The sequence below is a fragment of the Podarcis melisellensis genome (genome assembly GCF_964234715.1).
Source record: "Podarcis melisellensis genome assembly, chromosome: W".
Classification (NCBI taxonomy): Eukaryota; Metazoa; Chordata; class Lepidosauria; order Squamata; family Lacertidae; genus Podarcis; species Podarcis melisellensis.
In genome coordinates, this window is record NC_138535.1 from 11,062,923 (window position 1) to 11,085,032 (window position 22,110).

Genomic DNA, 22,110 nt, shown 5'->3' on the forward strand with positions numbered 1-22,110 from the left:
AAGCAGCGCTTCCCCCATCGCCAGCCCCAGAGGATGGGGGGCAGCAGGAAGGCACGCGACGCCTTCCCGCTACTCTCCAACCCTCCTGTGGGCTTTTGCGGGAGATGGGGGAATTCCCCCACCTCCCGCAAAAGCAGGCAAAAGCCACACGCTCTTTAAAGAGGCTCCGTGGCTTCTGCTGGCTTTTCTAGGAGGTGAACCTCCTAGAAAAGCCCGCAGGAGCCGTGCACCCTTTAAAGAGCGCACGGCTCTTGGGGGCTTTTCCCCAAGGAGGGAGAAGGGACTGACTGGCCGAGTCAGTCCCTTCTCCCTCCTGCGGGCTTTTGCGGGAGATGGGGGAATTCCCCCACCTCCCGCAAAAGCAGGCAAAAGCCGTGCACTCTTTAAAGGGGCTGCACGGCTTTGCTGGCTTTTCTAGGAGGTGGGGGAATTTCCCCACCTCGCAGAAAAGCCTGCAAGAGCCACGCAGCCTTTAAAGAGCGCACAGCTCTTGGGGGCTTTTCCCCAAGGAGGGAGAAGGGACTGACTGGCCGTTTCAGTCCCTTCTCCCTCCTGGTCGAAAAGCCCGCAGGAGTCAAGCGGGGCTCCTGTGGGCTTTTGCGGGAGGTGGGGGAATTCCGCCACCTCCCGCAAAAGCAGGGAGAAGGTCTTGGAGTAGCGCACAGGCTGCGTGCAGCCTGTCCACTGCTCCCAGAGCTGCGGGGGGGGGTCATATTTTTTCCTTGATTTCCCCCCCCCCCCCGAAAACTAGGTGCGTCCTATGGTCCGGTGCGTCCAATCGTGCGAAAAATACGGTAAATTATTCTGGGCAACCTTCTGAGCTCCACATGCCGGTGGTAAGTGGGGTGAAGCAAAAATGAGTAGGGCAGCTAATGTAAATGTTACCTCTGTGCAGCAGGCCAGTTTCCATATCCACACACGCCCTTCCATATCTTTCATCTAGGCAAGCAAGAAGTATTATCAGAGTGAAAGAACACATTCCAAGCAATAACTCTCAGGGAGGATGTGAAAATGGTTTGTGGAGGGTTGTGGCCAGGGGAGAGTCCTGAGGGCCAGGCAGTGAAGCCTGGAGGGCCACATCTGGCTTAGGGGGCCTGTGGTTTCACCATTCCTGGGCTAATGATCCTTAAGGTCCCTACCAACTTTATGATTCTATGAATGCAGGAGTGATAATAGGAAAGCTGAGCACTGAGGGGTGGGGCAAGGGAGGCACCCATCACCAGAGGCTGTTTGGCTCAAGAAATAATGTGTAAAAAACACAACCCACACAGGCTTCACCATTTTCAAGCAGCCACTCTGCTTTAATGTTAGGGTGTCATTTTTCAAGATAAGTCTCTGTCCGAGTGAGAAGAAGCTGTGACCCCACTCCCAAATAACAACCAGAACAACCCACCCTACCAACTCTGTTAGCACCCTGGGTATTCCTAAAGGTTGGTAGTGCTGGATCAATGCAAGCCCATTCCACAGGGAAGGGAGGGGAGAGTACACAACTAAAGCAAAATGCAATAGTAAAGGCGTTCTCAAACTCAGCTGACCAGAGGGTGTGTGCATGTGTTAGGAGGAGGCAGTATCCCAGAAGCGCATCAAACCATGCCCTCATCTGTGGCGGGGGCCCAGGGAGTCACAGCAGGCTGCCTTCCTTGGCTGCGGGAGCTGGGCAGGGCCAATCTGGCAGAAATGCTCCTTCCCCCTACTCTGCCACCCAAAGCTTGAAAGTCCTGTCATAAGAGCATGTGGCGATCAGCTGCCCGTCCAGGGAGATGTCCAAGCCCATGACTTTGCCCTCGTGTCCTGCCAAGGTTTTCAGCGGGGATGAGCCTGGGTGCGTCCAGACCTTGACTGTGTTGTCGTAAGATCCAGTAAGCAGGAAGTTGCCATGATTTGCTGGGTGGCGGAAAGAGAAAAATAACAGGAAGTGGGGAGGAGGACTAAGGAGGCAATATAGAGATTCACCACTTACAGCAGGGGTGAGGAACTACAACTCCCATCGTCCATGACCATTAGCTATGCTGGCTGGGGCTGATGGGAGTTGGGAGTCCAACAACTTCCAGAGTGCTACCAGTTTCCCCAAAACCTTACCCAAAAGCCAACCATAAGCAGGGAATGGGGGATGCAGGAAGAGGGAGGGTGAGTGACAGAGCATACAGGCTATTCTCAAGAGCCAGTGTATTTGGGAAGGGTGGGGAGCAGTATATATCCAAGTATTGGGAATCTATGTTGCGCATGGAAACCACAGACAAGGTACTTTTCAACCCATTATATATCCTCAGTTTCTGGAAAAAGGCCTTAGCAGCTACAGAGACTTACATTCAAACTTCACTCCGGTCACCAGGTTCTGATGGGCAGGGATGGTGTAGATGCACTTTCTCTGGCGGAGATCCCACACTTTACAGGTGTTGTCGCCGCTTCCAGTGGCAATGTGGTACCTATGAGAAGTACGGAAGAGGAGGAATTCGGGTTTGTGTGCAAGGGGGTTGTTCCCAGTTTCAGCCCTATTCATAATCCTACATGATTATGAAAAAGCTTTAATAAAATATATTGGAGAAGGGGGGAAGGCTATGTACCCATCATACATTTAAAACACACAGCTTCTGCCAAAGAATCCTGGGAACTGTAGTTTACTAAGGGCATAGGGAATTATAAGCTCTGTGAGGGGGAAACTAAAGTTCCCAGGATGATTTGGGGTGGGAAATGTGCTTTGAATGTATAGTGTGCATGCAGACTAAATTAGTTCCATTAATTTCAATTAATCTACTCCGAGCAGAAGTTAGTTGTCTGTGTGTCAATATTAAGACCTGCACCCCAAGAGGGGATGGCAAATTGGTTCTTACCCGTTAGGGGAAAAGTTGATCCCATAGATCTCCTTGAGATGACCCTCCAAAAACATGATACAACGCCCTGTGCGCAGATCCCATACGCGGCCAAATGCATCAAGGCCACTGAAAGGAAGAGAAAAATGTCAAACAATCTCTTTCTCACACAAACCCCTTCCCATGCTTCCACTCTGAATAAGAGGCATCACTTAAAGCCATCTTTGGATCTTCTTTCCTCTTTAGTTGTCACCTAGGATGGATGCCTCTTAACATCACTAAACCGGAGCCATAGGAGCTTCTGTGAACCACAGTTGTTAAATTGGAGCAAAGCGTTTCTGCAATGCAGCTCGGATTGTCTCCCATGTTACTACCACCTCCTGTCTGCAGATCCAAGGTTTTGCAAGCAGGACCCAGATCTGACCTACCTGGCAAATCACATGTAGCAAAGTCTAACTAGCACACTTTGTTTGCATAGATTTAGAATATTTATAATGCACTTAAATCAAAAAGTTATCTAAGAGGAGTACAAAAACTGAACGTGAAACATAGCTAAAATCTACAGAACAATTAAAAAGCAAATATACATAAAAGCCATTGGCATTATAAACACACATAAAAATAAGTAGAACTTTAAAAACAAAGTAACTAAATTATGCACCTGGGTAGGCTTGTCAAGCACAAAAAAAAAAAAGGATTCAGCAGGTGCCTACAACTATATAGCTTGCTTAATGTCAATAGGCAGGGAGTTCCAAAGCATAGTTACGTGACAATGAAGGATCGACTCAATTACAAACAAGCTAAAGCAAGAGCTGCCCAGATCAGAATTTGCAGATTAAGAACAATGATGGGGCAAATCTTAATATTGCCCTAAAAAGTTGAAACTTTTATTTTAATGAGTAGTATAAACTCAGGAATACAGTCAATGAAGTTTCCTAGAAATGAGTCAGAATATTGGTCCATCTAATTCAGTAGTGTCTACACTGACTGGCAGCTGCTCTCCAGGATTATAGATAGGAAGATAAAGCTGTGACTTTCTCCACACAGAGCAGACGCTCTTATCGAAGCTATGGCCCCTCCCTCATTAGAATTTCCACCCTGTGACTTTTTAGCTTCAGGAGTGAAGACTTGAGTGGGATCTTCTGAAGGTAGAATCCCAACCAGTTCTCTCTTTTCTGGCATTTTAGAACTAACAAGAATGAGCATCATTACTGACTGGCTAATACTTGCTCAGTGACACCCCCAGGGAGGGTTAGGACTTGCACATGCATGTAGATTTACCCAGTGGCAGAAAGGGAGCCATCAACATGGAAGGTGATGTCGTAAACTCCTTTGCTGTGCCCCTCCTGGTGCAAGATTTCCTCCTGAGCCTCCAGGTCCCACAGGCGCCAAGAGTGGTCATAGCTGCAGGGGGGAGGTGGAGAAGAGACAAAGACTCATGTGAATATCTCACAAGGCCCCAACAGGTCTCCGTCCCCCCGAAGTTCAAGCAGGTGGCTGGATTGTCTATCCTGATCTCCACTACAAGCTAAGACCATGGAATTAATCTAATCTGCCCCTGGCCCCCACAAACTTAGACGATCAGCCAACTGATACAGGGATATGTGTAGCATTTAGGACACATAATTCAATTCTCTGCTCAGCATTGGGATCTTCAACTGCAGCTTCCTCCCATTCCGACCTCTCACTTTCCAGTCTTGTGTAATGAGTGCTGGGCTGAGTGGAAAGAAGTAACATATCACAAGGGGATGACAACAACTGTTTTTCTATTGAGGGCAGAATTATTTCGAAGGTAACCCATGGTGGTGGCATTGCCAGTGGTGGTGAGACTACTAACAATGGAAGGAACTCTCTTTTCTTCCTTTTCTTTCTGCTGCTCTCTGCTCTTCCTCTTTCTCCATCACATCATTTCCCTATTTATTCACCTCCTTGCTACCCACAAGAAATTAGACCAGGTGCCATGTGTGGCCCTTTGGGCTGCACCCCCTCCTCTGACTTACCAGGTGGTGCCCAGAAACCTGCCAGAGGGATGCCATGCCACCCGGGCTACTCTCGCTGTGTGTCCCTCGATGTCAGCCACTGGTTCATCACTGAAAGAAACACAACATCTCACGGCAAATTCTTGATGATGCTGACTGTCCCATAAAGGTAAAGGTAAAGGTACCACTGCCCGTACGGGCCAGTCTTGACAGACTCTGGGGTTGTGCGCCCATCTCACTTAAGAGGCCAGGGGCCAGCGCTGTCCGGAGACACTTCCGGGTCACATGGCCAGCGTGACATCGCTGCTCTGGCTCGCCAGAGCCGCACACGGAAACACCGTTTACCTTCCCGCTGGTAAGCGGTCCCTATTTATCTACTTGCACCCGGAGGTGCTTTCGAACTGCTAGGTTGGCAGGCGCTGGGACCGAGCAGCGGGAGCGCACCCCGCCGCAGGGATTCGAACCGCCGACCTTTCGATCGGCAAGTCCTAGGTGCTGAGGCTTTAACCCACAGCGCCACCTGCGTCCCTTGACTGTCCCATAAGAGAGACTAAAATAAAGAGGCAGCAATACAGAATAGGAGAAAGGAAGGTGCGATGGGTGGATCCAGCTGGCTGGCTGGAGGACAGAGGGGTGTGTGTGTACAGAAACTAATCTGCTGTGTGAAGGTAAAATTTACAGTAGTTACTCCACCCACCACTGGTAAGTGACCCCCCTGAAAGGTGCCCAGAAGAGAAAAATGTTTCAGTTGTTATTGAAAGATTCACAGACTAGCTTGGCTTTATCCAATGACTTTATTAACAGCTTAGTCATAGTATACTACTGTATAAGATTTGTACACTGCTTGCTGCCTTTCAAGCCTAAAATATGTTGTGATGGGTCTTTGCAAAACTAGTTCACAAGGAAACAAACAATGCTGTCTCTGACTGGCTGCAAAATACACAGGCAGCTTGGGATGCTTCGTGTAGGCTACTCACCATTGTTCCCAGGGCTGCAAAGTACAAATATTAAAGTAATCCAAAGGCGTTCGGAACAGAAGGGAAAACCCTGCCTGCCCAAGCAGAGCAGTTGTGGCTCAGTGGTAGACACACTCTGCAGGCAAAATAATCCCAGATTCAATCCCTGGTGTCTCCAAGTACGGCTGGGAAATCCTCCCACCTGAAACTGTAGAGAGCCACTGCCTGTTAGAGCAGACAACAGTGGCCTTGAGAGGCAATTAGTCTGGCTTGCTATAAAGCAGCTTCCTATGGGGTTGTATTCAATTCAGTTCATTTCAGAGTAGACCCAGTGAAATTAATGCATGTCCATGCATTTCAATGGGTCTACAACCCTGTGTTCCAAAAGAAAGCGACTGGATAGTGAACCAGTAACCTCATTGAGAGGAGGAAGTCCTAATACTTCCTCAAGTATAAGAGTTACTAGACCAGCTCCACTTACTGTAGCTGCTCTCTTCAGTTTGATTGAGCCCCCTTGTTGCTGGAATGATCCAGTCCTGTACACGCAACCCTGACTTTCTTAAACAAAAGGTGAAGGAACTCAGAGAACTCCAGAAGGAAGCCTAGCCCAATGGGGTTTGAATTTGACATCAATATAACAAGCCACAGAATGGCCCCAGAACAACATGTTTTAAAGCTCTTCTACTTGTTCCTTTTGCGGCCGTGTCTTTGTCGGAAATTCAAGCCCATATCAGCAGAAACTGGCAACAATCCCAGGCACCAAGCTTGATTCCCTGTTGACCTCCCTGGCTGCATTCCCCAGCAAGCGCAGGCAAGGTCTCGATAGGCGATTCTTCTCAAACGTGAGAAGAACACACCCTCTTTCCTGCCCCCCCCCCCAGGCAGGGGAAAGAGATAGACAGAAACGTATTTACATGCCTTTATTTCTGTCTTTGCAGCGTTACAAAAAACATGACTGCTCTCCTCAAACTCCAGCAGTGTTGTGACAAAAGCTTCCTGTACTTCCTGTACAGCTCATATTACACTGTGAGGTAATTCCGGTGCTGCACACTGTGAAATGACTGTCCCTCTGTTTCCCACGGACAGTCCCAACATTCCCATAATGTTTACTTTTCAAGCTAGGACTTTGCAGCAGCATTGCTTCAATATCGTAACATACTCCCCCATTTGAATCAATGTGCGCCGCGAACATAGCTTGATCCAGAGAAGAAAACAGTTGTTATACATATAACACTCCCCTGTTGTTTCAGTTCCACCCTTGGAACTACCCGCCACTGGTTTCCCCAGTGTACCTCTCTGGTTGTCTGACTTCCAAGGAACGAGTGCAACTTCATTACCTTGGCTAGGGAATATAGTGTTACGCTTAGCAACTCCCTGTTGTGTCTTTGTCTCTGACTTAGACACAGCTTCAACCTGTCTTGAGTTGTCAACAATAGTAACACATGCAACAGCTGAGTTAGCAAACTCTTTTGAATACCTCTTGGGTGGTACACCCTTTGTAACTCTTTCGGACCTGCGTATGAGGTGCTGATCCTCTCTGCTCACTGGTTCAGTCTCAGGACTCTTTGGAGAACCAGTTCCAATAGTAAACAGTGGTTCGTCCTCCACCTGTGAAGGTCTAGCCATTGTGTGAGATTTCCTCTCAATGACTGTGTCAACTGAGCTCTTTGAGCTATCACTGTCACTCTCAGTACCACTGTAATCAGTAAAATCATTATCATCATCTTAATTGTCCTCAGTGGGAAATGTGTGAACAATTACTCTCTCCTGTTCAGGAGCACTCTCTAGAAATTTTGTGAGAATCACCTGACCAGATTCAGACAAAATTACTCTGTAGAGACCCTTTTCATAACCCACAAAAATGCCTCTGGCATTCTTTACTCCACCTGGAGCTTCAGTCCTGACTTGGGACCCAAAAACCTTAAAATGGGCTACAGAAGGTTTTCTGTGAAATAGCTTTTCAAAAGGAGAACATCCTAAACCTTTTGAAACCTTTCTCAACCACGAGTAACAAAAACACAATAGCGATTCCGCCCAAAACTCATGTGGCAAATGTGAACTCAGCAATTGCGCCTTCATCCCATTTTGCAATTCTTTGTTCACTTGCACACAGACACTTTTGTTCCATGCTCCTGCAGAAACAGCAGTCTTGTGCCTTATTCCTTTCTTATCCAGGAAATCCTGAAAATCCTGTAAAAGAAAAACTGGCTTTTCATCTGTGAAAAGACAATCAATGTTAGCATCATGAACAGTTTTAACCTTGTCACAAAACTCTTTAAACCTTTCTAAGGCTTCTTGTGGTTTCTGCAATATGTATATCCACACATAATGAGTGAAATAATCCACACACACAAGATAATATCTTGCATTGCCTCTAGATGGTGCTAGAGGACCAATCACATCAGCATACACTCGCTGAAATGCACTGGTAACTTTGGTCGCCTTCTGGACGTCCTTCGCCATACCTGCAAGATAAATCATGTTAGATTCAGATGCATTACACTTTATGCAATCACTTTGATCAAAAGTCAACAAATACAGTCCATCTTTCTCTTTGGCAGAAAGATACAGCTCTCCATCTTTGTAAATTTTGCAGCTTTCTCTATCATAGGACAAGGTCAGTCCTTTCTTTCTGATCTGCGAAACACTCAGCAGATTGAACTTTAAATCAGGAACCAAATACACATTGTTAATAGTCAAGTTCAGACTTTCAAGATACACAGTTCCAAACCCGGTCGCTTCCAGCTCCTGGCCATTGGCCTGTTTCACAGCGAAGCTTTGCTTCTTAAACGTTGAAAACAGTCCTCGGTGCGACGTCATGTGTTGCGTCACTCCAGTGTCCAAAACAAAAGCGTTCTCCATTGAAAATACGGCTTTTGTTGACAGTAATGCCTTTGCAGGTTTCATCTGGGACTTGGTACGACTTTTGCCTGACGCCTCAGGCTTTGCAGAGCTCCCCTTAGCTCCTTTCTGTTGACGTGGCCTCTTACAGTTCCGCTGAAGATGCCCAGTCTGTACACAATTGAAACAACGGACAACGTTCAAAGCAACAGCCTGTTCTTCACTTGCAGAAGCAGTGGGGGTGTCAGAACTCCGAGCTTCTCTCCCCCTGTCTTTGACATCTATTGCAGCAAGGCGATCTCTCTCATTGAGAATCACAGCACAAATTCTCTCCGCCGTTAGATCTCTGGCAGGTAGAGAACCCAGCTGACTTGCAACCGTTTTATAAGTCCGATTAAGGCTGTTAATAATCATGAAACAGAATATCTCTTCCTGTAGAGGAAAACTGCGTTGCGCCATCTGCTGGCATAAGAATTTCATCTCTGTCAGATGCGCTTGCACATCTCCATCAGGCGCTAGCCTAAGATTGGTCACCTTTTCAAAATGCAGCAACGCTGAAGAACCAGCATCTCTTTGATGTATTCTACGCAGCATTTGCCAAATCTCACGCGCGTATTACAAATCCTGAATATGCACAAGTTGATCATCTGAGACACACAGAATTATGGCCGTCCTGGCTCTCACATTCTGTGAATTCCAACTTGGTGTTGGTGCAGGAGGGATGGGGTTATCAATCACCCCAAAAATCCTCTGATTCTGAAGCAGGGCTTTCATCTTTACAGACCATGAGGCATAATTGTCATTAGTCAGTGGAGGTGGGTAAGGTAAGCCTCCCCCCTTCTTGGTTTCCATTTTGAATCCAAGTCTGAGCTCTCACTCTCGAGCCTCTAAAATCCAATAGCTGGCTGTTTACTCTTTGCACCTGGCAGCTAAACGCAGGCTGCTTTGGAAGTCCCTCCAAGAGCAGTGAGATAGCAGTCAAAACAAACATTGTTTTTCTTGCCTCTTACAGTCCCAGCCTCACTTGGCTTGTAATTTTCCACTTTTCAAGGTAACTGGCTCAGAAGTAGCTGAAAAGCATACTCGTCTCGTTGCTTAGCAACTGGACTTGGCTGACCGGCTTATCAGTCCTAAGGAATTCGAAGAATGTGGCTCTCTCTCAGTGCTGTTTCTTTATCCAAGAATCAATCTGCGTTCACTCTTTTAGCCCATAAATCAGCATACCTTAGGGGTTCCGTAGCTCCTTGCTTATCAGCAAAAACGTCTGCTTCGGTGTTCAGCCGTTCGTTGTAGCCTCCATCCGCACGCTACCACAAACTCCTTTATCTCCTTGCAGAGGATGAATATGATCCATCAACCTCTTTAGCTGCTTTCATGGATCAATGCCATCAGCTCCGTGCTAGCAGATGTCGGAAATTCAAGCCCATATCAGCAGAAACTGGCAACAACCCCAGGCACCCGGCTTGATTCCGTTGACCTCCCTGGCTGCATTCCCCAGCAAGCGCAGGCAAGGTCTCGATCGGCGATTCTTCTCAAACGTGAGAAGAACACATCCTCTTTCCTGCCCCCCCCCCAGGCAGGGGAAAGAGATAGACAGAAACGTATTTACATGCCTTTATTTCTGTCTTTGCAGCGTTACAAAAAACATGACTGCTCTCCTCAAACTCCAGCAGTGTTGTGACAAACACTTCTTGTACTTCCTGTACAGCTTATATTACACTCTGAGCTAATTCCGGTGCTTCGCACTGTGAAATGACTGTCCCTGTTTCCCACGGACAGTCCCAACATTCCCATCATGTTTACTTTTCAAGCTAGGACTTTGCAGCAGCATTGCTTCAACATCGTAAAAGTCTTTACCTGCCCCATGTTATACAAGATGTCAGGGGTGGGGCAGGTGTGGCTTGGCAAAAATGGCCCCATGGGCCATATCAGGTTCCCTGCCAGGCCCAGTCAGGCCCATGGGCCACAGGTCCCTTACTGTTGCAAAAGAGGGTCTCGAGTTCAACAGGTGGGAAAAAATCAATCACTAAATATGAGTTTGAGCAAAAGATTCCTGCATTGCAGGGGGTTGGATTCAATGACCCTTGTGGTCCCTTCCAACTTGACAATTCTATGATTCTATGACCTCACAGGCACCCAAGACTGAAAGAAGGAGTGCGAATTTACCACCACTGATGCTTCGGCCCACAGCAACAGCATCTGACAGAAATAAACCTCTTCCCTGAGGCCCAATTAAAGAATCTGCTCTCTCTCTGTTTCCTTGGATAACGCACTGACAGAATCAACTGCCTTCCCCAAGACTCAGTGCCTTGACTGTTGGAACAAATGCAGCCTATCTGGGGACATAGCAAGACAAGAGGTGTAAAAAGTAAGACAAGTATGACATGGGGGAGAAGTGGGAACCCCCCCACCTCACAGTTCGGGCCGGGGGGCACAACCAATAAGCCAAGCAAACTTGTGTCTCTATAAAGCTTTAGAAACAGTAACACAGAAAAGAAGCCTCATTATAAGGAGAGAGGAGCACTGCTGGATCAGGCCCCCAAAAGCACCCACAGCAAAATAACTCTGGGAACTATAGTTCACCCTCACAGGACTATAATTCCCAGCACTTTTAACAAACTACAGCTCCCAGGATTCTTTGGGGGGAGCCATGTGCTTTAAAAGTATGGTGTGGTCATGCCCCCTGCCTCAATCACTTGTGTTAGCTTTTTGTTTGTTGCAGAAGGAGGTTAAACAGGAAGCCATTCTTTAATATTTTTCTCTACCACCCGCAGTAGCCAATAAAATAAGGAAGGGAAGGCAACTGATTTTCCTGGGCCCAGGCGTACCTTTCAAGACTCCAAAGTTTGACAGAGCCATCTGCTGCGCATGAAGCCAGGTTGACGTCCTTCTTGTCCAGGAAGATGGTTGCCTTGGGGTGAAAGACAATGGCTCCAACGTTGGTGTTGTGCCCTTGGGAACAGACGAGACAGACAGACAGTTTGAGAGCCAGCCAATTTTAAGCTTGCTTCCTCTGTCTGAGTCTGGGCCTCTTCCTATTGCTCCGAAGAGACTCTTTGACTGGGAATCACTCCAAATTTAATTTTTGTGCTAAAGCCGGGGTGGGGAACCTTGGCCCTGTAAGCCAAATGTGGCTCTCAAGGCCTTCCACTTTGGTCCTTGGCACTCTCCCCACACTAATTCACTCTTTCCCCTCAGGCCACACACTTCACTGTCCCTGCTTCACGCCCTTCTTGAGTGTCTTCTGCCAGCCCGGATTGCATCCTTGAATTCCGAAAATGACTTTGGCTGGCCTGAATGGAAGATGGCTGCATGCCAATAGTGGGAGGGGCCAAAAGCAAAAGAAGGTGGAGCAACAAATGCAGCTTTTCCCTTTGTATTGTAGGCTACCTGCCTTCACACTCCCATTTCTAGTCTCCTTCCAGGCCTGATCAGAATTCAAGGCCACATTCCACCCAAGTAAAAACACTAAAGGAGGGTGCCAAGCAGGGTTGGTGCAGTTTGAAGAGAGTCGCAAGGGCTAGAGAGGCTGTGAGGGCCACATGTGGCCCACGGGTCTGACGTTCCCATGCTCTGAATTAGTCAGCAGCTAAGCGGTGGACGTATAGGATATGACTCCCAACATTGATTATTAGAGTCCAGGATGTCTTCCAGAAAGGAATGCCATCTCACCCAAGCCCAAGGTGGACAAACAAAGGAAGAAGTTTGCACAGCACCACTCTCAAAATTCATAGCCTCCCACCCATGTAGCCTTATGCTCCTAATCAGCCATATACTGTAATTGCTGCAGTCATTTGAGGGAAGATAAGAGAAAGGCAGGCTGCTTTGGCAATGGGTGCGGTGGAAGTCAGATACTATACCTCGCAAAGTGTGGATGAGATTACAATCCGGGACTGACCACAGTTTACAGAGGCCACTCCTGGGAGAGGAAAGGCAGAAGGAAAACTGACTGGCATTTTATTTTATCTTAAAATGTTTTCTATCCCTTGTCTTTCTGTTTTACAAACAAAACCAATCAAACAAAAGCAATCAAGGAAACTAAGAGAGTAAAAAAACCCAAACACATATAAAAACCAAGCAAAATTCAGTTGCAAGATAACAAGTCTAAAAACAAAACAGAAGATAGCAAGTCTAAAAACAACCTTCAACAAAATGATAAAATGCACCCACAGAACTATCACATTCTAAAAACTACTCCCACAATAGCCTTCCAGAGCTTGCTAATTGCAGGGTGTTGGACAGGATGACTTTCGGGATCCTTTCCAGCTCTACAATTTTATGATTCTATGACTGCCCCCAACAGCTCAGGCAGCCTCTCCTGTGCACTATAGGAGAACTTAGCAGGATTGGGAGGGACATAATGAAAAGCAGAACAAAGTTTACCAGCAAGCTGTAGCCAGGAGCTTGGAGTTGGGGCTGAAGTTGCAATAGGAGATAGGGCGGTCGTCTCCAATTTGGCTGCAGAAATTATTCAAAGACTGAAAGAAAAACAAAAAACAAAAGATAATATTTTGCCACCAGAGGAACTGAAGGGCTCACTAAAATGAGATGGCGCTGAGATGGTAAAGAAAAGAGATGACGTTTCCTGACCAGGCTGCTCCCCCACCTCACCCCCAGTAGTGTTTTCTACTGAGCTGAATTGTTGGACCCATTTAGTGCAATGTTACGTGCTCTGAACTGGCAGCTGAATTCCAAGCAACCAGCAGAAATCTTTCCTTGTCCAGGTGTCTTTGGAGATGGAGATGCCAGGGAGTGAACCTGGGATCATCCACATGCAAAGCATATGATCTACCACTGAATTATGCTGAGGAGGAGCAGAGGCACAGAAGCCTTCTGCAAGCTCATTTGAACCTCCGCATCTCGGGGGCCTTCTGGGCTGCAGCAGCCCAGTGCCCAGAACTTTTAAGTCATAGCAGAAACGGGTCCCACTTACCCTTAGAGATTTGTGCAGCTCCTGTTTCTGGGAAGTCCGTGTGGCCTCAGGGACCTCCTTGAGCAGCCGGGCTTCCTCCAATCGATTCATTGCCCTGTGAAGGGAACAAAAATTAATGCAACCAGGTCTTGCCCATATTCAACCCTTGCAGAGGCCTACAAGTTGTAATGGTGGCAATTCTTCTGCCACGTGCCATCTGTCTTTTGAGGTGGGTTTGAAATCCCCCATTTCTCAACCATCACCACCACCACTCTAGTTAGGGACAATCGATATACAAGGCCTCATCAATGTTTGCGTTAGCGTTTCTCAATCCCAGCCCCTTACCGAGGGAGGGAGTAGTTGGCGATCCACAGTCTGGCCGTCTTCAAGGTATTTGGTCCTTCGTGGTACCAGGTTTGCTGATACTAAGAGAAATGAAACATTAAAGGGGTGGGTATCTCTTGTGAGACTTGGGTAGTATAGTGGGCACACATTTATAGCTAAGGGGAAAGGTCGGAGCTCAGTGGGAAAGTGTGAGTTCCCAGGGTTTGTGAAGACTCCCATTTGAAACCCCAGAGCTGCTGTCACTCATAACACACTTTAAAATTTATTACCTCCTCTTTTGATTTCTTGGACTTTTCATCATCTTTTTTGGTCTTCTTCAATGCGTCTGTGCCAACCACAGACAGAATGTTACGTAGCCTGTTGAGAAATAAAGTGAAGATTAACTTGCCTTTGTTTATATGAGTCACATCAATGAACTGGAAAAGGAAGTGAGAGCAAGTCAATTTCATCCTCTCTCACCTCTCCCTCCTTTCTGCAGGGCCCTCTCCAAAAAGTGTGATGGGCTCCCCGAGGGCTCGTAAGCAGGCCTTGACCTCAGAGTCATCTGTGGAAACATTGATTTGCCTGGCACGCTTCCGGCGCTCAAACTCTGCCAGGACCTCTGCCTGGCGCCCGCTGATGTGCTCTTCCAAGTCAAAAACTTCACCTGATCATAGTAGAAAGCCAAAGGTTATAGGAAATACAACCACAACAGGACCCTACAAAGCCTCAACACTTGACCCTCACTTCAAAAGTTTGCTTCATTCCAATTAAGCCACATTCAAAGAGCAATAATATGTGGTATATGCTGTGTCACCTCTCTCTGCTCCTTGAGTGTCCAGGTCAAAGCTTATGTTATCAGTGAGGCCTGTGGCTTAAGACTTTGACCTACATCCCTCTTTTCAGCCAAAACTGGCTCCCCAAATGGCTTAAAATCAAAATACATACAAAGGCATAATGTAATTAATGTATTGCTGGGGGGGGGGGGGAAGAGAGCACAATCTCTTATGGCCACTGGCAGTACACATTTTTATATCCAGAGGGAACAATTAGGATCTGCAGATGCGCAGGAGCTAGCCAACAACCATTTGTTCCCCTGAAACGAAACCTAAGCAGAGTATACCCACATTGATCTGCTGCCACCTGTGACACTCCTTCTCATCTAGTGTTTTGCTTCTTGCTACCCCTATCTAGATTTAAATTATAAAGACCTCAGGGCAGGGATATGTCTCTTGCTTGCTTTCTCCTGTAAAGAATTACAGTGGTACCTCATGTTGCAAACCGTCCCCCTTACGAATTCTTCGGGTTACGCGCTCCACTAACCCGAAAGTAGATGCCCCTCGTTGTGAAACCACGCTCCGGCGGTGCGGCAGCAGCAGGAGGTGCCATTAGCGGAAGCGTGCTTCATGTTACGAGCGGTTTCCGGTTACGAACGGACCTCCGGAACGGGTTAGGTTTGTAACTGGAGGTACCACTGTATGTATAACTGATAGCATCCCTGGGATAAAGATAGCCTGGTCACATTTACCCATGGACTGATTACTATAACACACTGTACTTGGGGCTGTCTTTGAAGATTGCTTGGAAACTACAGTTAAAGCAAATAAATGGGACTGGTCATATGGAACCTATTTTGCCTGTCCTAAAGAGATACACTGGATCAAAGTTCATTGCCAAGCTCAAGCCAAAGTGCAGATTTTTACCTACAAAGCCCCAAATGGGTTGGGGCCAGGCTAGTTGAAAGATTACCTGTTCCCACATGAACCCACCCAAACATTAAGATATATTCTAGGTCCTACCACCCTTGGAAGTATGGTGGACAATGACACAGGCTTCTTAGTTGTGGCATTCTGTCAGCAACCAAGTGAATGCCTTATTTGCTTGCATGTGATTTTATGTCAGCATCTCGTTTAATCTCATTATGCTGTGTAATGCTTTAGTGTGATTTGTTTTAAAGGACTTCCTGATTTAATTGTAATGTTAGTATTGAACTGTGAGCTTCTCTGAGAGCATTTGCTGAAAATGGCCTGCTTACAAGCATTCTAAACAAATTATCAGCCCCACTAAGCAGTTCTTCCCTCCATCCTTTTCCTTCCATCTCCCAGTCAGCTCACTACCATCTCTTACCACTGGTGATATTGATGTTGCCAGCCTCAATAGCTGCTTTGACTGCATCCTTGCCCATCAACCCAGACTCCCCTTTGAGGAGACGCTCTCGCTCTTTCTCCTCCAAGCTCCCATAGAAAATCGGGGCTTTCTTGGCTGAAGGAGCATCCCCTTCATCTGAAGCCTTTGTTTTTGAACCCTGCAAGAAGGAAACTCAGCAGTAGCCTACATGGAGAAGGAAGAGAGCAATTTTGGGTCCCCCCCCCACCTGCTGTCATGGGCTGGCTTGATGCAGAGAACTGGGGAAGAAGGCTCAGAGCCAGGGGGGCAGCGATGCATGGTCAGAGGGAGAAGAGGCAACAGGCTTTAGTGAGCAGGAAGAGACATGGGGCAGAGAGCAGTCCAGACTGAGGCAGAAGAGGAGGCTGGAGAGGAATGGAGCCGAAAGGCAGTAACCAGCTCCCCCTCCCCCTATACTCCTGACTCATGACATCTGCCCACATCTGACAGCCCCCACCCCATCAAACAGTACATGAGACAATTTTGTTTTGAATCCCAGCATACTGTTAATCATTAAGGCTAAAACCCTAAGCCCACCTCTGTGGGAGTCAGCACTACTGAACTCAATAGGACTTTCTTGTGAGTTGACATTGTTAAGGATTATACTGTTTGGTAATATATTTATTACAGTGACTAACATAAAATATTCCACAGGAACAGTCATGTTAGTCCATGAGTATCATGGTACAGTGGTACCTCAGGTTACAGACGCTTCAGGTTACAGACTCCGCTAACCCAGAATTAGTACCTTGGGTTAAGAACTTTGCTTCAGGGTGAGAACAGAAATCACACGGCGGCAGCAGGAGGCCCCATTAGCTAAAGTGGTACCTCAGGTTAAGAACAGTTTCAGGTTAAGAATGGACCTCCAGAACGAATTAAGTTCTTAACCCGAGGTACCACTGTACTTTAAAAGCAAAGGAAACCCATGTCTTGCTCTGAGTAGGCCCAATAAAACTAATGGGCTTGAATTGGTTATGTTTATTCATTTCAGTGGGTCTGCTCTGTGTAGAGATAGCACTGGATACAATCCTAACACACACACACACAAACACACACACACACACACACACACATATATATATATATATATATATAATTTATTTATTTTCTGGCATAAACTTTCATGGACTACAAGTCCACTCTAATAGGTGGTTTTGAAACAACAACGTTTGTTAGTCTTTAAGGTGGCAAAGAATGCCTTGTTGTTTTAATGCACCCAACTCAGCTCAACTGAAAGAGAGCCACTGAAATTAACAGCCGCAAGTGAGTCATATTAATTCAAATGAGTCCAACCTTGAATTGAGCTTTAGTTGGATACAATCGGTTACGCTCTAAAAACTTTTACTACCGACGTGAGGTTACGTTAGTCACTGCAGTAAATAAGTAGACACTGGTGTCTTTCAAACAGATTTTTCATTTTATCATTTCTATGAAAAGATACACGTTTTTTAAACTAAGAAACCACATTCTATCCCAGTTTCAAGCCCCCTGCCTTATTCACCGCGGCGATCCGCGACGCAGCCATGGCGTTTTCCCGACCCCTGCTCTCAAACCGGGGCTCTGTAGTGGGGGAATCACACGCAACGGGCTCCCCACAAACACTTCCGGCACAGCGGCTTCCCCCGCCCTTGCGGAGCGCCACAGCCAATGATGCCTTTCCATTCCATCCCGCAGAGTGGGCCGCTCTAGCTTCCCTGGAGCTCCATGGTTATGCGGAGCGAGACCTTCCAGGTTGCTGGCTGGCGACGTGGGGCGTGGTGTAATCGAGCCTCTGGCGTCGGCGTCCTAACGAGAGGTACAGGTGAAGAAAAGACCGGGGAGCTGCTGCGCACGCGCGAGAGAGCCGCGGTGTGGGGAAAGGTCTGCTTGCAAGATGCTGCGGCGGAAACCGACGCGGCTTGAATTGAAGCTGGACGACATCGAGGAGTTCGACGGCGCCCGCAAGGAACTCGAGGTGGGTGAGTGGGTGGTTGGCTGCGGGACGGCAAGGCGCTCCTTGCCCACCTTTCTTCGGTGTTGTTGTTGTTTGCGCACTCTGCACTTGCTTAGAGATTCTCTTGGCCTTGCTTTTTCTTTTTTAAAAACCTGTTTCTCCTCACAAGGGGAGTAGCCATCCTGTTTGTTATTGAGCTGCCCGGCCCGGTCTTCTCTCTCCCACTCAGGAGGGTACCGAGTATAGTAAACAGGCGGTGAGGTAGAGCCACCCGCTGGAGTTGGGCGCAGTCTCCCCCCCCCCCCACTGTTCTTACTTGGGTGGAACATGCACAAACAAGCTTATAAAATTATGCACAGTACGGAGAAAGAACACTGGCTCCTCAGGGCTGCCATTTGCTTGTTTTAATAAAAGGTTGTTGGCTGGGGAAAGGTCGCAGCTCAGTGTCAAAGGGTTTTCTTTGCATTGAGAAGGTCCCAGGTTCAATTGTGAGTATCCCCAAGTAAGTCTGGAAGAGGCTTCCTGCCTGAAACCGTGGAGAAGTGCTGCCAAACAGGGTGGACAATACTGAGCTAAGTGGATCCAATGGTCTGACTCTGTAAAAGGCAGCTTCCTGTGTTTTGTTTGATGACCATAAGCTCAGCTGTAAAGCATTTCCTTTGCATGCAGAAGCTCCCAAGTTCAGTCTCCCAGGTAGGGCTGCGAGACTCGCTGCCTGAAATCCTGCAATATTGTTGTTAGTTAGAGTAGACAATACTGAACAAGATGAAACAATGGTCCAATTTGGTATAAAATGGCTACTTGTATTCCTGTGCAAGAAGGTGTGTTTGTGCGTACACAGTAGCAGATCTAAATGCCAAATTATGCTTGAGGTTGCCTCCATGTTAGCCCCCTGCACTCACGAGTAAAGGTGTTTGGCCCCTTTCTGTGGCAGAACCTTTTGACAGCTTGCAATGTCTTAAATCTGAAAGCAAAGAATCGGATTCATTACAGCTATATTTGAAAAAGAAAACATGTCATGGGTGGAGGAGGCACATGTGATTTTTTTTTAATAATAATATTTTATTAGATTTTTTAAGAGATAACATACAAAGGAAAAGAAAGAAGAAGAAAAAAAATGCACATACAACAACAAAATCCAACAACATCAAAAATCACACAAAAGAAAAAACAAAAATCTCTCTTTTTAGATTCTTATCTTTGATTGACTTACTTTCCTGACTTCCTCACACCTCCCTTTTTTGTATCCCAATTTGACAATTAGTTCAGCAAATTCAAATCCTACTACTTTACCCTTAAATCTTTTACCTCCCAATTTTATAAACTCAAATTTCTCTTGTCACCAGAACCCCTTCAGGAGGCACACATGTGATTGTCCTGGAGAAGTTTTCTTTAATTATGCTTCCCATTTGTTTCCACAGAGTCGTAGGAAGCGCGAGGAGGTGGACATGGTGGGAGCCAGCGATGCTGAGTGTGCGCTGGGATTCAGCACTGATCATAAGAGCCGGGAGCAGATGATACATGACCGGATTGGCTACAAACCCCAGCCCAAACCAAACAACCGTTCATCTCAGTTTGGGAACTTTGAGTTCTAGAGCCCAAAGGGTGGACAGTGGCAGTGCCTGGTACCTGTGAGCTTTGGAAGAAAGCAGGAATTTGTTTCAAGAGCCCAACAAACTCTGTTTAGAAATAGCAGAAGAGACTGAGCTTCTCTCCTCTAGGATTTAAATGGAGTTCCTCCTCCAAGCAGAGCAAGTCTTGCTTTCCCTACAAAGATGGGATCTTCCTTACTTGATGGTTTCTTTTGTGCAACCTTGCTAGGCTGCCGTGCTTAATAAAATATTTGTTTTTAACTTTGCATGCTTCATTGTATAAACATAGATGGACATTTTTACTTGTGAAAGAGACCTTGAGCCTTGCTGACGGGTGCAGCAACAGAAGTGAAATTGAGCATTTTTTATTTTTTACTTTGAGGTGGTTGTAGAGTGGGTTTATTTACAACTGAGAGGCCCTAGATTATTAGTGGAAGAGCAGAGACTGGATATGCAGAAGGTCCCAGGCTGAACTGCTGACATCGCCAGTTAAAAATGCTTCTGAGTTGCCAGCCTGGGAAATGACCATTTGCTGCATGTATCCCTGGAGTAGACAAGGAGTGCGGAAGCTGTGGCCCTCCAGGCAGTGCTGAATCATAGCTCTCATCCTCCCTGACCACTGAAATAGGGTGGCTGAGGTTGATAGGAATTAGGAGTTCACCGTTGTCTGGTGGACAGTGGCAGAATTTCGCCTACTTTAGAGTGGACTGTACTGAGTTAAGTGGACGAAAAGTGACTTCGAAGCAAAATGGATTTGGGGGGCAACCACACTATATTCCTCATCTTTCTCACACAAAGATGGAGTTGACCACGGTTATGATCAATATGGTTTTATTTTCGGGGTGAAACAAGGTACCAAGATCTACTTGTTACAGAGATGCTCCAAAGGTGCAGGAGATGTTACTTAGTGTTTGAGGATTCCCCCTCCCCTTTTGTCTTGGGAAGAAGGCATTCTGTCTAAAGCTGCTGCATACTGACAAATTAATCTTCCTGCAAAACAGTATGCCACAAGAGGCTGCCTTATAAGTCCATGGGTTGCAATAAAACATCTGTTCCTGCCTTTTGTGCTTGAATTCTGTGTGATCCATTCATAAGCAATGGGCTGTAGCCAATGCTAGTCCTACTCAACTGAAATTAATGAACGAGACTAACTTGGGTCCATTAGTTTATTTGGGTTTACTGATTAGAACAAGCGTTAGCTGGTAATGGTTTTCTGCAAAGAATTCTGGGAGCTGCCATTTGTTAAGGGTGCTGAGAGGAGTTGTTTTAGTTAACACAGCTGATTTTTGGTTCTTGCCAATAAACTGAGTAGCATAAAAATTATAGCGGGGATCAAATACTGGAGAGAAATCACAAAAATAATAATCCTAATAACATCTTTTGTCTTCAGAATTGACGGGTAAATCTCAGTCTAATTGGAGCTCAAACAAAGGTAGTAGGGGAACTTCCATTATTGTTAGCAGGCAGGTCTGGTTCTGGAGTTGGGTGGCCTAACAGTGAGGGGTGGGTGCTATTAAAGCCACGTAAAAAACAGCGACCTACTTGATGTTTAGAACATTTGATGTTTCTCAATCCTCTCCCTGGAGGAAAAAAGATTCAGTTACATTAAAAGGCAGCCATGGCTTCCCCCCCACCCCACCCCAGTGTTGGGAGCAATAGCCCTCAGCAGTTTGTGTAGATGTTGGAAGGTTTATAAGAAGTAGGTGCTGAGAGAGATGGGGAGGAACAATCTCTATTCAACTACAAAAGCCCTCACAGCATCCACCAGGCTTTGGCCAACAATCACAAGAAAGCATCACACCATTCCTTCAGGCAGCCGTAACAGTCTCTGGATTGCTTGGCGTTGGCACCGCATGTGTCCTTCAGCCACTCGCGGAAGAGGTCCTTCAGCACTAAGAACTGTCCCAGAACCACGTACGCCTTGTCAAAGCCTTTGTCTTCCAGCTTCCTGTCAAGTACATCTCCAGTGCCAGCTAAAGTACCAAGAGACTTGTCCCCCATGGGCTCAGCCATGAAGTCCTGATGCTTCTGACTGGTGGTCATGTTGCCTGCAGCTCTGCCTGCTCTCTCGCCTCAACCACTGCTCCCACCAAAGGGTGCTGAGAGTTGTTAGAAGACCCACTAGTCTCTTCACAGAGCTACAATTCCCAGAGTTCCCTGTGAAGAGGGATTGATAAACTGATCTGGGAGCAGAAAATGGGTTCTCAGCCCTCTTAGCAAATCAGTTCCCAGGATTCTTTGAGGGAAGCCATGACTATTTAAAACAATAGTGTTTTAAATGTGTTTTGTGAATGTGGCCAGTATACAGGTGAAACTTGGAAAATTAGAATATCGTGGAAAAGTTCATTTATTTCAGGAATTCAGCTTAAAAGGTGAGAGCTGGACCATAAAGAAGGCTGATCGCCGAAGAATGGATGCTTTTGAATTCTGGTGCTGGAGGAGACTCTTGAGAGTCCCATGGACTGCAAGAAGATCAAACCTCTCCATTCTTAAGGAAATCAGCCCTGAGTGCTCACTGGAAGGACAGATCCTGTAGCTGAGGCTCCAATACTTTGGCCACCTCATGAAAAGAGAAGACTCCCTGGAAAAGACCCTGA

At 46.7% G+C, this 22,110-nt stretch overlaps 2 protein-coding genes and 1 pseudogene across 6 annotated transcripts; 1 reads left to right on the forward strand and 2 right to left on the reverse strand.

The window, feature by feature from the left end:
- Window positions 1–1,277: 1,277 nt before the first annotated feature.
- On the reverse strand, window positions 1,278–17,540 carry LOC309361141 (U4/U6 small nuclear ribonucleoprotein Prp4). 4 transcript variants are annotated; one of them, XM_081896101.1, is made up of 14 exons: window positions 17,490–17,540; window positions 15,950–16,127; window positions 14,303–14,489; window positions 14,113–14,200; window positions 13,844–13,923; window positions 13,520–13,613; window positions 12,970–13,064; window positions 12,447–12,505; window positions 11,415–11,538; window positions 4,811–4,900; window positions 4,092–4,214; window positions 2,832–2,939; window positions 2,308–2,426; window positions 1,278–1,884 (listed from the first exon to the last, which is right to left on the reverse strand). In XM_081896101.1, exons 1-14 carry the CDS (start codon window positions 17,511–17,513, stop codon window positions 1,691–1,693), a joined length of 1,563 nt encoding a protein of 520 aa, XP_081752227.1. In that variant the 5' UTR covers window positions 17,514–17,540; the 3' UTR covers window positions 1,278–1,690. The 4 variants fall into 4 exon arrangements, with proteins under 4 accessions (XP_081752227.1, XP_081752226.1, XP_081752228.1 ...); XM_081896100.1 differs by having other exon boundaries at window positions 17,481–17,537; XM_081896102.1 differs by lacking the exon at window positions 17,490–17,540 and adding an exon at window positions 17,282–17,450.
- Window positions 17,541–17,711: 171 nt separating this feature from the next.
- Window positions 17,712–19,774, forward strand: LOC309361305 (anaphase-promoting complex subunit CDC26-like). The gene is made up of 2 exons (XM_081896193.1): window positions 17,712–17,942; window positions 19,343–19,774. The coding sequence occupies exons 1-2, from the start codon at window positions 17,862–17,864 to the stop codon at window positions 19,514–19,516; spliced, it is 255 nt and encodes an 84-aa protein (XP_081752319.1). The 5' UTR covers window positions 17,712–17,861; the 3' UTR covers window positions 19,517–19,774.
- Window positions 19,775–20,897: 1,123 nt separating this feature from the next.
- LOC309361304 (barrier-to-autointegration factor pseudogene) lies at window positions 20,898–21,780 on the reverse strand (annotated as a pseudogene). Its single transcript has one exon. The product of its transcript is annotated as a barrier-to-autointegration factor pseudogene (transcript).
- Between the last annotated feature and the right edge of the window lie 330 nt (window positions 21,781–22,110).